The sequence below is a fragment of the Malaclemys terrapin genome, chromosome 3 (assembly GCF_027887155.1).
Source record: "Malaclemys terrapin pileata isolate rMalTer1 chromosome 3, rMalTer1.hap1, whole genome shotgun sequence".
Lineage (NCBI taxonomy): Eukaryota > Metazoa > Chordata > Testudines > Emydidae > Malaclemys > Malaclemys terrapin.
This window is the reverse complement of record NC_071507.1, coordinates 47,759,370-47,774,087: the sequence shown is the minus strand read 5'-3', so window position 1 is coordinate 47,774,087 and position 14,718 is coordinate 47,759,370. Positions and strand designations below refer to the sequence as shown.

The 14,718-nt window shown below is 40.6% G+C and overlaps 1 protein-coding gene across 2 annotated transcripts in view; it reads right to left on the bottom strand.

Moving 5' to 3' along the window:
* SPATA17 (spermatogenesis associated 17) overlaps positions 1-14,718 on the bottom strand; it is a 177,785-nt gene that overhangs the window by 63,139 nt on the left and 99,928 nt on the right. For both annotated transcript variants that reach the window (XM_054023967.1, XM_054023969.1), the window contains exons 7-8: positions 11,325-11,528; positions 6,562-6,710 (exon numbers count right to left, since the gene is read on the bottom strand). In XM_054023967.1, the coding sequence (XP_053879942.1) occupies positions 6,562-6,710; positions 11,325-11,528 (353 nt within the window). The remainder of the gene's footprint in view (positions 1-6,561; positions 6,711-11,324; positions 11,529-14,718) is intronic.

The following is a 14,718-nucleotide window of genomic DNA, read 5'->3' as shown; positions in this document are numbered from 1 at the left end:
GTCCGTAAAGGTGCATGATGCACACATCTTTCAGAACACTGGTCTCTTCAGGAAGCTGGAAGCAGGGACTTTCTTCCTGGATCAGAAGAGCACCATAGGGGAAGTCGAAATGCCCATTGTGATCCTGGGAGACCCTGCCTACCCTTTAATGCCGTGGCTCATGAAGTCATATACGGGTCAACTTGACAGCAGCAAGGAGCGGTTCAACAACAGGCTGAGCATGTGCAGAATGACTGTGGAGTGTGCATTCGGCCGTTTAAAAGCCCTCTGGTGATGCCCGTATGGGAAGCTGGACATGGCCGATGACAATATTCCTATGCTTATAGCCGTATGCTGTACGCTCCATAATATTTGTGAAGAGAAGGGTGAAAGCTTCACTCAGGGCTGGACTGCAGAGGCTCAGTGCCTGGAGGCTGAGTTTGAACAGCTGGAGACCAGGGCTATTAGAGGGGCACAGCACGGGCCATAAGGATCAGGGATGCTTTGAGGCAGCAATTTGAAGCTGAAAGCCACTAATATTTGTTGCTATGCTCGGGATTGCAGTGATTGTAATGCTAGGAAGGAGATGATTGGTGCACATGTTGCAAGAAGGGGCCTTAACATAATTGTATGTTGCTTTGCAGTGCTCTTTTTGCTTTCACTTAATAGAATAAAGATTGATTTTAAACAAACACAATTCTTTTATTGAAAGACAACAACCAGAGGAGAGAGTCAAACGAAAAAAATTCATCAGCACGGAGGGGGAGGGGGGAATGGAAGGAATGAGGAAATGGTAGGTCTCAAGAGGAGGAGGGGTCCCGGGACGGCTACGGAGTTGTGTATGTTCAGGGATCATACCCAACCTTCTCCTTTGGAGTATGATGCAACGGGTGCTGTACTTCAGCAGGGCCAAACTGCAAATGGATGGGTGTTGAGTGCAGTGGGTATTGGGAGTCCACACTGCTGGACTGTGAGGAGGGAGGAGTGGAATGCTGTGGGTAGAGAGTGAAGCCAGGGGGTTGATAAGAGTATGTTGGCTGAGGGGGCGGGGGCGCATTGGAAAGAGTTTTGCGACAGCGACTGCAGGGAAGGACAGGCATGGAGCTGCTCAGTTTGAAGAGCTAGTATCGCCTGGACCGTGTCCGCTTGGCGCTCCATAACTGTTAAGAGCCGCTCCATGACTTCTTTCTGGTATGCCACATTCTTGTTTCAGTCCCTCTTCTCGCTGTCCCGCCACTCCTTCAATTCCTTTTTCTCTGCGGCGGAATACATCATAACCTCATGCATAAAGTCCTCCTTAGTTCTTCTTGGACGCTTTCTAATTCTTTGCAACCGTTCTGCCGCTGATAACAAAGAGGGAGACTGTGCTCCCAAGGTCCTCTCTGTGAAGTTTAATTGCAACATTTTACAGAAGCAGTATTGTTTGCAACACAGACAACACTGTTTCAGTGCTTTAAAACACTGCCAGTACTCTCACTCCTGTCACTAATTGGCTGACCCCAGGCAAGCACACATAAGCCACAAGACCCCCAAAAGGGGGAGTAGCCGCAGGGGCGGGTTAAATCACTGTTCCTGGACCCTGCTGTACACTGGGCACGTGTCTCTTGGGCACTTGGGGAGAGCCAGCACTGTAGGGAGGGGCCCTGATAATCATTCCTGTCCCCACACTTTCCACAGGAGGTGATCATTATGGAAGATATCTCGCTGCTGAGGGTGAGCAGAGACTCAAGGGAGGATCTTCTTCAAGCCTGCAGCTTTCGCCCTGGCCCCTATGCGGCTAGCCTGTGTGCAGCTATAGTCCCCCCCCACTCCCCATGATGGCACAGTGGCATGGGAAAGTTACCATTAATGGGGCAAAAAACAAAGCAGCTCTGCCGAGGAACCTGTGGGAGCGGATTGCCCAGTAACTCTACAAGAGTTTCCTGGAGATCTCTGAGGGAGATTCCCGTGAAGTGAGGGAGTGTATCAACAGCCTGTTCCGCCACTCAAACCAGGTATGAGGTGGGAGACAAGCCTGCTTTCTGCAACCCTCCTGCCCCCAACAACTCGCTTCAGCAAGTCCCAAAATTAGATCCACTTACCAGGGGCCTCCTCTCCTGTTTGCGCTTCGCCAAGCTCCAACTGCTGTGACTGGCTAGGCTCCTCTGGGGTAGAAAAGAGCTCCTGACTGCATGCATCTCTGGCCTCCGAGTCATCCTCTGCCTCTGGTTCCCCCTCTCCCTCTTCATCCAAGATTGCCTCCTCCTGGCTCAGTCCACTCTCAACTGGCAACAAAGCCAATGAAGTATCCACAGGAAACTTTGCAGTGGAGGTGCGGTCACCACCGAGTATCACGTCCAGCTCTTTGTAGAACAGGCAGCTCGTGGGCGCAGCACCGGAGTGGCGGTTTGCCTCCCGCGCCTTGTGGTAGGTGTTCTGCAGTGTCTTCACTTTAACCCTGCACTGCAATGTGTCCCGGTCATGGCCTTTTTCTATCATGCATCTAGAAATCTGTCCATAGGTATCATAATTCTGACGGCTGGAGCACAGTTGTGACTGCACTGCCTCCTCTCCCCAAATACCAATGAGGTCCAGCACCTCGGCATTGCTCCAAGTGGGAGATCACCTGGTGTGTGGAGCAGGCATGGCCACCTGGAAAGATGTGCTGAGACCACTGCACTCATCACTGAGCAAACAGGAAGGGGACTTTCAAATTTGCAAAGGAATGTATGGGGTGGGACTGATGGTTGGTCACCGGAGGGCAGGGCAGTAGAGGTCAAACCGATGGCCAGAGAGGTGAGAACAGACATTGCGGGACACCTCCCAGAGGCCAATCGCAGCGCTGTAATTACCATGGTGTCTACACTGGCACTGCAGCGCCGTAGCCACGGCACAGAAAGCTCTACGTCCCTTGTTGAGGTGGTTTTTTTAGAGTGCTGCATCTGTGCAGTTTCTGCGCACCAAGTGGCTTGGCAGTGTGTGCACCTTGGGCGTTACAGCGCTCAAAGCTGATTTACTGCGTACAAACTTGCCAGTGTAGACAGGGCCTTAGAAAGTAAAAACTTGGAAATATGTCTCACCTTCCACAAAAGTAAGCATTGACAATAAATGCCTTATCTCTCTTTTTTTGCTCTGTTTTTCTTTCCAAAAAAGATGAGTAATTCCATAAATAAGCACTATGATGCAGAAATATAGTATTAAAGTACTCAATTACATAGAAATATACAGAACTTTGTCAGCTCATAAAAGATATCCCAGATAATAAACCATCAGTAAACCTTTCCTTGACTGTCTTGACTCCTCTCTTGAGGCAAGTATTCCCCAACAGTGCTGCAACCTTATCAGTGACTGGTAGTCTTGATGATGGCATGAAGGTTTGTCATCTCCTTTGCAAGGTTACAGATGTGATCCTGGCATAGCTGGTGTACAAATTAAGCAGTCACAGAATGGATACATAGTGTTCAATCCTTCGTTCTGTGTTGTGGAGGACTCCGAGAACCATTGGCATTAGGACACTGCTTCTGTGCATTAGGATTGTCATTAAATTCTTCCTTATACACAAGCTGAAGAAAGACAATTTACCAATATCTATCAGAGTTGAAAACTCAACTTTGGACAGCTCAGGGCCACAGCCTTCATACTAGACTTATCATAAGAATTAGAAGAGGCAGTGAGATCTTTATCCAGGACCTGACTCTTCATGACTTCTGATTAAACATGGTGAAATCTGTGGACTAGTGTTATCCCATAAGCACAAGACACGGTGGGTATGTCTACCCAGCCAGTGGCAATGAGCATTCCAGCCCAGTTCGACAGACTTAGGCTGGTGTGGCTACCTCTTTAAAAATAGCTGTGTAAACAAAACTTTGAAGATGCAGCATGGGCTCTGAAGCCCACCCCACTCCTTAGGCTTCAGAGCTCAAGCTCCAGCCAAAGCCACAACTTCAAAGCACTGTCTATAAAGCTATTTTTAGAGTGCTTAAGTTTGTCAATCTGGAGTCTTACCGTTGTGGGCTGCCATGTACATTGGCCAAACCGGACAGTCTCTACGCAAAAGAATTAATGGACACAAATCTGACATCAGGAATCAAAATACTCAAAAACCAGTGGGAGAACACTTTAACCTGTCTGGTCATTCAGTGACAGACCTGCGGGTGGCTATATTACAACAGAAAAACTTCAAAAACAGACTCCAAAGAGAGACTGCAGAGCTAGAATTGATATGCAAACTAGACACAATTAACTCCGGTTTGAATAAGGACTGGGAATGGCTGAGCCATTACAAACGTTGACTATCTCCCCTTGTAAGTACTCTCACACTTCTTATCACACTGTCTGTACTCGGCTAGCTTGATTATCACTTCAAAAGTTTTTTTTTTTTTTTTTTTTTTTTTTTTTCTCTTAATTAATTGGCCTCTCAGAGTTAGTAAGACAACTCCCACCTGTTTATGCTCTCTGTATGTGTGTATATATATCTCCTCATTATATGTTCCATTCTATATGCATCCGAAGAAGTGGGCTGTAGTCCACGAAAGCTTATGCTCTAATAAATTTGTTAGTCTCTAAGGTGCCACAAGTACTCCTGTTCTTCCTGTTGTGGGCTGTGTAGACATACCAGTCATTCCAGTAAGCGAAGAACATGATTCAATTAAAAAAAAAAACTAAGTGAGATAACATCTTTATTGTCTCCCAACGACTTCTAGATCTAATTGGCAGAGGTTAGGAGAAAAAAGTCATGTTTTTCTAACTGCTAGCTCTGTCAACTTAACGTGGGATCTGACTATCAAGGTGGTTTCTTTCCTTCTTCTACATCATCTCAGGTCTTTCAAGCAAAATCTGGATTTCAGTTATACATGTACAATCCACTGTCTTCATATTAAGCTCTCCACTACAGGGCAGATGAGGTGTGTCTGAGAATGGAATTTGGCCTTGTAATTTCAGTACAGAACCTGGTATGGGCATTCTTTTACTTTTTGTATAAAATTAATTGCATAAATTAATTGAAACTTTCTTAACAATTATATAAATGATGTACTAAATGGGACAGAATCCAATAAGAAAACAACTTTTACTTGTAATCTGTACCAACCTGTGTTTGGCTGCACCATACAAAAGGAGTAAGAAGTACAGTACTGACATCTTATTTTTGTCACTAAAAATCAACCAAATAAAACATGGTCTAAATACATCTTGGGAGCTGAGCTCTTGAATAAGAAGATGCCATTTTTAGTCACTGTTAAGAATAAAATAGAAAAAAAGGGGGATGTGGGGGAGGACTGAAGGAAAAGAACATGACAACTACATTACTTAACACAAATGCCAAAATCCACTGATGCAGTAGAATTCAGACTTCAGAATCCCAACACATCAGTTAACATAAATGACATCATGTGGCAGTGAAACTGGAACAAAAGCTCTAGACTGCAGGTTTCAGAAGGTTTCACTAGAAGCTAGTAGGGATTGCAAAACATAGGCCTTCAATATGTCAATGGGCACAGTATGACCACTACGACAGATGATTCACCAAACTTTTTTTTTTTAAACTCTGGGGTTAAAGCACTGTCAAGAAGAGTGAACTCCAGGGAAAAGCCACCAAAGCATTGAGTTATGATAAGTAACCACAGACTCTGAAGAACTGACCCAACAGAACTCCATTATGATGGATCCAACAGAGCTCCACTCTCAGGGCCGGCTCCAGGCACCAGCTTACCAAGCAGGTGCTTGGGGCGGCCACTTCGGAGAGGGGCGGCACGTCCAGCTGTTCGGCAGCAATTCGGCGGACGGTCACTCAATCCCGCTCAGAGCGAAGGACCTCCCGCCGAATTGCTGCCGCAGATCGCGGTCGCGATCGCGGCTTTTTTTTTGTTTTTTCGGTTTTTTTGTTTGGCTGCTTGGGGCGGCCAACACCCTGGAGCCGGCCCTGTCCACTCTGGTCAGAAAAGAACATAAAAGTGTGTTGATGGGAGTGCTAGATCCTTTGGGATAGATGATGCCTTTAAAGTATAGCCCTATATTCAGGGTTGTTTGGAGATGCACCAGCACAGCTGAAGCTCCTGCAGGCAATGGGCTGCAGGAAACCATGCTGCTTCAGAAACACAGACTACAGCTTCTATGTCACCTCTGACAGGGTGCCACATGTGCTCCAGCTCCCTGCAGAGTGAGCTCTGCTAGCCTGTGCAGAGGGGAGTACAGCACCAACAGCTAGTCTCACATAATCCTTATGTATCCAAAGTGCAAAGACTGAAATAGTGCCTGTCCATTGGCAGAGTGCAAGAGAGGCAGAAGGATCCTTGCACCATTTGATTGACTGCTTTCCAGGAAGTCCATCTTCTGCAATGTGTATTATATTAATGGTTGTTTATTATATGTCCTTCTATAGTTCCATAAGTCTGCATGACACACTTCATACAACAAGACAGGGTCTCCGCCCTGAACACTTTACAATCTAAATAAGAACACAGAATTTAGAAGTATGTACCTAGAATGGTTGCTGGTAAGCTGTCAAATTTGACATTTCATTTTGTCAGACATAACAGGTTTCTGAAAGCAGCAGAATAAAGCAAATGTTCTCATAAAAATATAAGAAAAAACCAAGGAACTTACTTATTGTCATTTATGCGGTTTCTCCATTCCTCTCTCTTGATTTCCTCTCTGGCCTTTTCTAGTGAATTGATTGATGTTGCCACCCGCAAGGTTGGTTCCAAAGGCTTGTAGCGTTGCTGCATTACTTCAGCAGTATCACGGAAGGGCCCCTGACAGGTATAGGATAAGGTAAGTGTTTTGTTATGTTCTTTTTTATGTATTATTATTATTTGTGAAATATCCCTGATGAAAGAGGATGCAGAGTGGCTGGATGAGTGGCAAGATTTTCCAAAATAATTAATTAATGCAGTTCATCCTGATAGAGAGTTACAGATAACATGATGGTTGAGAACATGCTATAAAACCCTAGATGGGCAGTGAGAAATGTGCACTGGTATATTTCTTTAACTATTAATGAATATCTTTTTCTGAAAAAAGACACACTTCTAGAACTGACTAGGAGTACTTAGTTTTGTTTTTTTTCTTACCAACATACTAGTAAAATAAAATTTGATCTCCACATAATATACTGTAGTTGTGCTTAAACATTTGAAAAAAGCCTAAACCTTTCAGTGTTCAGATTGATAGGCTTTGTTCCTTTTACTTAATGAAAGTGTCTTTGCCATTTTGACAGTAGAGACACTTTGAAAGAGATCAAAACATGATTACAGAACTAATTCTTCTAGTAAAAAATTGCAGACAAGACAAATAAAACAGGTGTATTTGCCATTTGCTGACCGCCTTTTTTCTGAAAAATTAAAGCCTATAGACCTACAGTTTCTTGACAATTTTGTATATTTTAATTGAAAATCTGTAACCATGTTGTTTAATAACTGATACCGGTATGTACCATTTAATGATACAAATCTATAGCAGCAGAAAGTTCTTTCCTGCACTGTAAAAGTGACTTACACTATATCTTGGTTTTAATAGTAACCAGTAGAAACTCACATGGAGTGTAATTTGTACTATCTTAAACTCACTACAATTTTAGTGACAGCTCAGACTTTAGCAGTGTTGCTAATTAAATCTTATTTTCTTTTTACTATTGTTGATCTTGCACTGAAGTAGTGAAACCTTCTGAAAATATGAATGGACAAACAATCCTGATCATGTCCCTTATTCTTAAAGATCTCCTTCTTTAAATAGGTTATCACTAACAAGTCACAGCTGGAGTTACTGCAAGCACTGAGTGAAGACTGTGGGGCTAATAAAAAGAAATGATTCACGCCTCATTTATGTTCACTTATGTTTTACATTAATAGAAACCAATAATAGGAACCAGTTACCATAAAAGTCATGGACCGTAAATAACACAAATGGCAAATAAGTATCATCTAGTACTTTTCACAGCTGGACAGGAGGATTGCTATATTTGAAAGTAGTTAATGGATTTTTATTGGACCTTTCCTTTTTAAAGGCACAGAACCATGTTTCTCAAGTCCCTTTTAAAGATTCTAAGGAAGCAAGTAACCATAATCTTTATGGTTTTGGCAAGCTTTTCCCCTACTTTACTTCCAGAAAGTTTACACAAAGAATAAATCTATTTTATTGGGATCACTATAGCTCTTCTAAAGACAATAAAATAAAAAAGTTTTAGGCTGCAGGGGAATAATAAATACAATAGTAATTTACTGAAAATAGTAAATGTTATTTGCCTTCTGTCCAATCAGAGAGAGCTATAGAAAAAAGTTTAAAACATTAATACTCCTTCTGTACTACAAAACATTTGCAGAAGAAAAGTGTCAAGTGACCTGGTCAGTGTTCTTATGTAAATAAAATAACCTGTAAGAAACATAGATGCATGTCCTACAGTGGAAAATACAAACAATGGACAGTCTTTCTTTTTCATCATGAATTCTGCACTTGTATTTCACTGGGTAACAGCTGAAACAAATTATCAAAATAGGTCTTTTCCATATTTAGTGATATTTCACCTTTTCCTTTGTTTATATTTTGAATGAAATTAACAGATTAAGGCAATTACTAATGGAAGTGAAAAAGGGTAACTATGCACTTCCTCAAATAATGCCCTGTCATTATAAATGAAAGTGGAATATAATTTTAAAATATTAAGATGTTTCTACTTGGCAGATTTTCCTCTTTCTCTGAATCACATATTTGGAGGAAGCTTATAAACCATGAAGATAAACAGTTTCGAAACACGTAATATAGATAGAGAGCAAATACATTCACCTACTTGCATTTGAGAACTTAAATATCAAGATTGGTGAGTACTGTGATGCTTACAAACATCTCTGCCCTTCTAGTGCTTGCAAGCATCCCAGGAGCTCTGCTTCAAGAGGAGGGGAGCCTCTTTTATGGGGAGATCAGGATGGGATAAGGGAGGGAGTTAACTAATCCTCTTCCTCCCTCAGGAAACAAAACAAAACAAAAACTCTGTGTGCAGTTTGAGCACTGTGGTGAGTAGGATAAATCTTCTTTCTAGGGAGTGGTCCACTAGATGATTTGTCAAGGATTGGCAGATTGACAGATATTTTGTTCTAAATGAAATCATGTTACTTCCTCAATGCCTTCTCTGACCCCAGCATAGCCACCAGCCAGAAAAAAAAGGTGTCGGGGGAAACCTTTAAAAAAAAAAAAAAAAAAAAGCAATGTGCTTGCTGTTTTTAATGCCTTTAATGAAGAGATGACTAATTTCAGTATTAGCTATACTTTCATTAGATTGTAAGTCTAGTTAATTCAGTAATAAAAGTGATAGATCTGATATAATTGATAACAGCAGCGTTAAAAGTTTTCTTTTATATATGCTATCTTACATACACAGTACTTACCTATAAAAATCAGAATACCAATTTTCCTAAGAGACAACTGATGGGTAGTTAATTTTTGTACTCTTAAATATACATAAATTCCATTCTCATTTCAATATGATGCTTGCAGGCAAAGCACATTTGGGATATCTATAAAGATGGTGATGTAACACAAGTGACTAGCATGGGGTCTGATGTATACAATAAAGCTCGTGTGGAAGAGTGTTGTCACAGAGAACTAAGCCACAAGGATGGCTAGTGATTAAAATCCCGTATTGTCACACCAGACCACTTTCAGACCTGTGCATTCTGAGAAGTTTTCATGTCCAGCTGTTTCATCAGCTCAGAGAAATGTCCTTTCCTGAGACATACAACCCTAAATTGTCAAAGTGGTGTGCGGGGATTTAGCCGTGTGACTCCCATTAACATCAATAAGAGTCACACAGCTAAATCCATGCACTGTGCTTTGATAATTTACCCCACAGTGTACATTCCAGGGCACTGAAAGGATTAAAGTATTATATAGTAAATTCCCTCTTTGGGGTGCAGGAAATAAACAGAACTCTTCTGGTTTATTCTGAAAGGCTGATTTGTTCTGAAAGGCTATCTGTGTACGATTGCGCGCTCTCTCTCTCTCTCTCTCTCGCATGCGTGTATATAAACTTAGAAAGTGCTATAAAATACTCCAACCAGAACAGGAACTTGCAAGATAAACACATTGCATAATAACAAAGTGATCTTGCAAGAGTAAAGTAGCAGTGAAAATACTGTCATTTCCCCCTTTGTTTCAAGACATTCAAATGATCCCTCTACAACGTACATCAAGCAAAATATCATCTTCACTATTCTTAGAGACATAAAGTGCATACAGTCACAGCCCACTGAAGGATAGGCACAGCACCTTTGGCCCTCTGAGTTAGGACTGTTAAAGCAGCACTTCAGAGGATAAGTAAAATACCCATACATACAAATTACATATCACTTGTTACCATCACTTGCTATTTAATTACTGAAGCAAAAATGATAAACTCAATGGAAATTACTGAAGGGAGTTAGTATGGGAGTGTTTTCTTTCTACTTATTAGCTAATAATTGCATTGAAGAGATAAATTGAGGATGGGATTGAATGCCACGCATATGTTAGGCATTCCAAAGAGCATTCAGAGTTTTATAGGCAATAACAGAACTAAATTTGAAAAAGGGAAGCAAATGGAATGGAAGCTCAGCAGATTTGGCAAACTGAAAAATCCGTAAGAACAGGAGGGTGAAAAATTGAGTCTCTTGAAACATAAAATAACTGAATCCTGGGCCTAGTCTACACTAGGAAAATTTCTGAAATGTTTCCCGTCAGCAAAATAAAAAGCTACATGCAACATATGCTGTCACCAATCGGAATTGAGACCATGATAGCAAAAAAGGGGATTTTATCAATTTGGTGAATCATGCAGAACAACATGTTAAAACTTTTTAAATTAAAACTAACACACATCTAGTGGACACAAAAGAGAAGAAAGCAATTCTGTTGAGAGGATATTTCCTAGCCTTTGAATGAAAAGCAAAACTTAACAGAAAGGTAAATGTGATGGTATGATGGTTATTTTTGTTTTCTAGTTGTTACCTGGCTTTTTAAAAATGTTTTTCTTTTAACTGGTTATCTTTTCATATCATCTCTAATTTCTCCTGCATATCAATTGTATCATCCCAGAATTATGTTTAGACTTGAGCAATTGGAAGTACTGCATCTGATGAGCTTCAGTTGAGATGTTAACTATATGGTAGTTTCTTACTGGCATTTTCAAGTGTTCATATCTTTTCAAAGAACAAAAATGCAGTCTACATGATACCTATCTCCTTGCCTTTATATGTTCTCTTTCTTGAAAATGAAAATAGACCTCTTTCAAAGAGGTCTATCTCCTGAACTAGTATGATGAATACATAAGAATAAGAAGAACATTACCTGCAAAAGTATTTGGCAGAATTAGTTGCCTAAGAGTTATTGGTATGCATTACCTGAGGTTTCTGTCTGCCAATGGGTGGAAGAGGCTTCATTGTAGGGAAAGTTAGGGCACTTGTACAAGTTGGCCAGTCAGAAATCTCATCAGTAAGATGCTTCTTTATTTGTTGCTGTCTGTGGCTAAAAGGTCTTGCCTTCCGTAACCGTACTTCCATTGGATCGGGTGATTGTCTGAATGGTGAGTTGTACACACCTGCCATCTAAGGAGAAAATGGAGCTATCTTGAATTCAAATAATTTAAAACATATGTTTGTTTTTATGCTTTAAATCAAAATGATAAAGACAACTATGTAACAAGTGTTTCAGCAAAAAGTTTCAGTAGGACTACTGACATGAGAAAGGACTCTGGATGAAATGCATTCCTGGACAGGACTTAAGTAGGATTTACATGGTGCATAGGCCTCCTGCTGGCCTTTTGCATAGGGGTAAATTTTACACACGGAGGCAAGTGTTCTAGAACTGAGAGTACTAAGCTCATCTTTTCTTCCAGTCATATACAATTCTTCTCCCTCCATACCTAGTAGCCATACAAATATAACAATTTCTCTTAATAATTATATTGGGCAAATCTCATTTAAAACAAAAAATATTGAATGTACATCTTGTAATGTAAAGTAGTAGAAATAATAGAAAAAATAGTTTTTAAAGTATATTGTCTGTCATTTTGAAAAACGCTGAAAAAGAGGAATACAGATCCCATGTGTGCCCTTATATCTCTGCACTGCTATGATGGCTGAACCACAATTTGGCTTCAAGAGAATAGCAAATGGCAGCAGTCTCACAACTAGAGTGGAATGACAATGGGGAAAACCATTCCATGAATATTCATATGAATAAAAAAGCAAAATTTTGTTCGATCTTCCTTGCAACACTTTGATGTTAACTTTCTGCAGACATTCATACATGCTAGCTTCACCAGTGTGAACACTTGTGAAAAGTGAATATTAAGGTCAAACAGGTATTCTGAAGTGTATATTAAGCTGGAAAATTCACAGCCTACTTTGTAAATTCAGTAATTTGGTAACAATATGATGTTACTTATGTGACTAAACAACAAAGCCATAATTTCAAATTGTTAATTGGCAATATCCATTATTCGCAAAAATGTCTAGCAGGCCAAACGTTACATGCCAAACAAATTTCCAAAACATTTTGTATAATAATAAACTGAAAATATTTACATCTGTTTGCAGGGAATTCATGAAAAGAGATAAAAGTAATTGTTGAAAAAAAGATAAACATTAACATAGTTTTAATAATTAATTTATTTAGTAAACATAGGAATCACTATAGCCCACAGCACAAAACTACTGCATTTTTGATCAAATAGATTACATCTGTGTAAAGGTGCATGTGCCAGACATTAATCTAAAGATCATAAATGCTTTTTTAAAAATAATATGCTTGCAGAATTCTTAGTTTTTTTAATCACATTTGTACAAAGTATTTTTTAATTTTGTTTTTAGCATGTTATTAATTGCCAAAACCTACTGAATAAAAAAAGCAGGTGAAGACATTGCTTTGGGGAAGCAGTAGGTGTGAGGGAGAGAGTAAACATTTATAATGTGCCATTTTTCCTCCTGCAAAACTATTTTGGCCCCCTGAGAAAATTAAGTAGAGCATCAGGCTCCTCATAAAGTATTAACAGCTTGGGCTTGGGAGGATTGAGAGCTCCCCAATTAGCTCTAATGCATTTTTCATTAGTGTCCCCCACTGGGAAATTCCAACTCATGGGGTTAAAAACTTAAATAAGACCTTTAATGTATTTAGATATGCATAGATGATAGCTTATTTTAAATATTGCTGTTAAATTCTATGGGACAGATTCTCCTATCTGAGTATTTTGGCCCTAAAGCCATTGCAAATATCTCAGTGTAACTCTCTCACACCACTCTCTCCATTCCTCTGGGGCTAGGGTAGTAGGAAAAAGAGGACATGGATGTATGAGGGCATGGCCAGAAGACCCTTGCACCAACACAATCCCTGGCTGCATTCTAACACAGCACAGGGGCACTGGCCTTGTCCAGAAGTAGCAGCAGGATCAGAGAAGGGAATGCAGAATTGCAGGCCACCCTGTGATCTGTGTTCTGTGCAGTTCAGCTGCACCCTCTGATTTTGCTCTATATTTGAATGGCTCTTAGATTCCCAAAATCATCTCACAATGTTTCAGATTCATTTCAGACTCTTTTCAGACTATTTTCACAGCATTTTATAGATAAGCCTGTCTGTAACTTTGTCATACCAGCTTGTATTTGCTTGCAAATACTTAATGATCTGCAGGAGCTAGATTAATAGGTGTTTCCAAAGACTGTCTCTGGCTTTTATTGTATTGCTGCATAATTACTGCATGAACTTCCACTATATGTTTGTTATACACCTAATATTAAATTCATACAGATACAGAAGGTCTGTTCAAGGCTCTCCACACTAATAGGGCTCCATGTTGGGGATGTAAAACATGGTGTCCAGAGGAATGACTTGTCAGTGCAAGAATCCATAGTCCAGCCCCAATTCAGAAAGCACTTAAGCATGGGCTTAACTTTAAAGTATGTGCCAGCTACAATGGGTCTTAAGCACATACTTAAAATGAAGAATTACAATCTTCTTGTCTTCGAGGCTCTTCACCATTAAGTCCCACCATGTCTATTGATATGCTGGCATATCAAATTGTCAGCCTTGACTTTGCCCTGCCGATAATGGCAGCCTCAACTGGCCACTTGTCCATTTCTCACTCAAGCACCTTCCCTGCTTTATTCCATGCCCCTCACCTGAATATGATAAAAACTCAGCATCACAATTCACAAAGCCACCTCCTCATCCTTCGTTAAATCATTCCTCAAAACCTACCACTTCTGTGATGCTACGGATCGCTCCCATCTAGCATTGGTTAGGCAAGTGATGACCTGTAACTTCTGCTTTTCTACAAAACTCTGTTCATTCTACTGTTCCCTTTCTCTCCCAACCCACTCCCCACCTAATGGGTCTGTTGTGTTCATGAGTTGTACCCTGTCTATCACCTAGATTGAGTTTTGTGGGGCAGGGACTGTCTTCCTTGCTACGTGACTGTACAACGACTTGTACAATGAAATTCTGATCTTTGATTGGTGTTTCCAGGCACGACCATAATACAAACAATAGGGATGTTTTACTGAATTGGGGCCTCCAAGTGTGCTGTGGAGGGGAGTCTCTAAAGTGGCTCTGCATAGATTAGCATATAGGTTTGCTTTGGGAGGGGACAGTAATAATAATTGTAATGCCTGTTTCCTATATAGTGTTTTTCATCAGTAGATCTCACAGTGCTTCATAATATTTAATGTATTTATCTTCACAAACCTCTGTAGTGTGAGGTAGGGAAGTAGTATCCACTCTTTTCAGATGGGAAATTGAAGG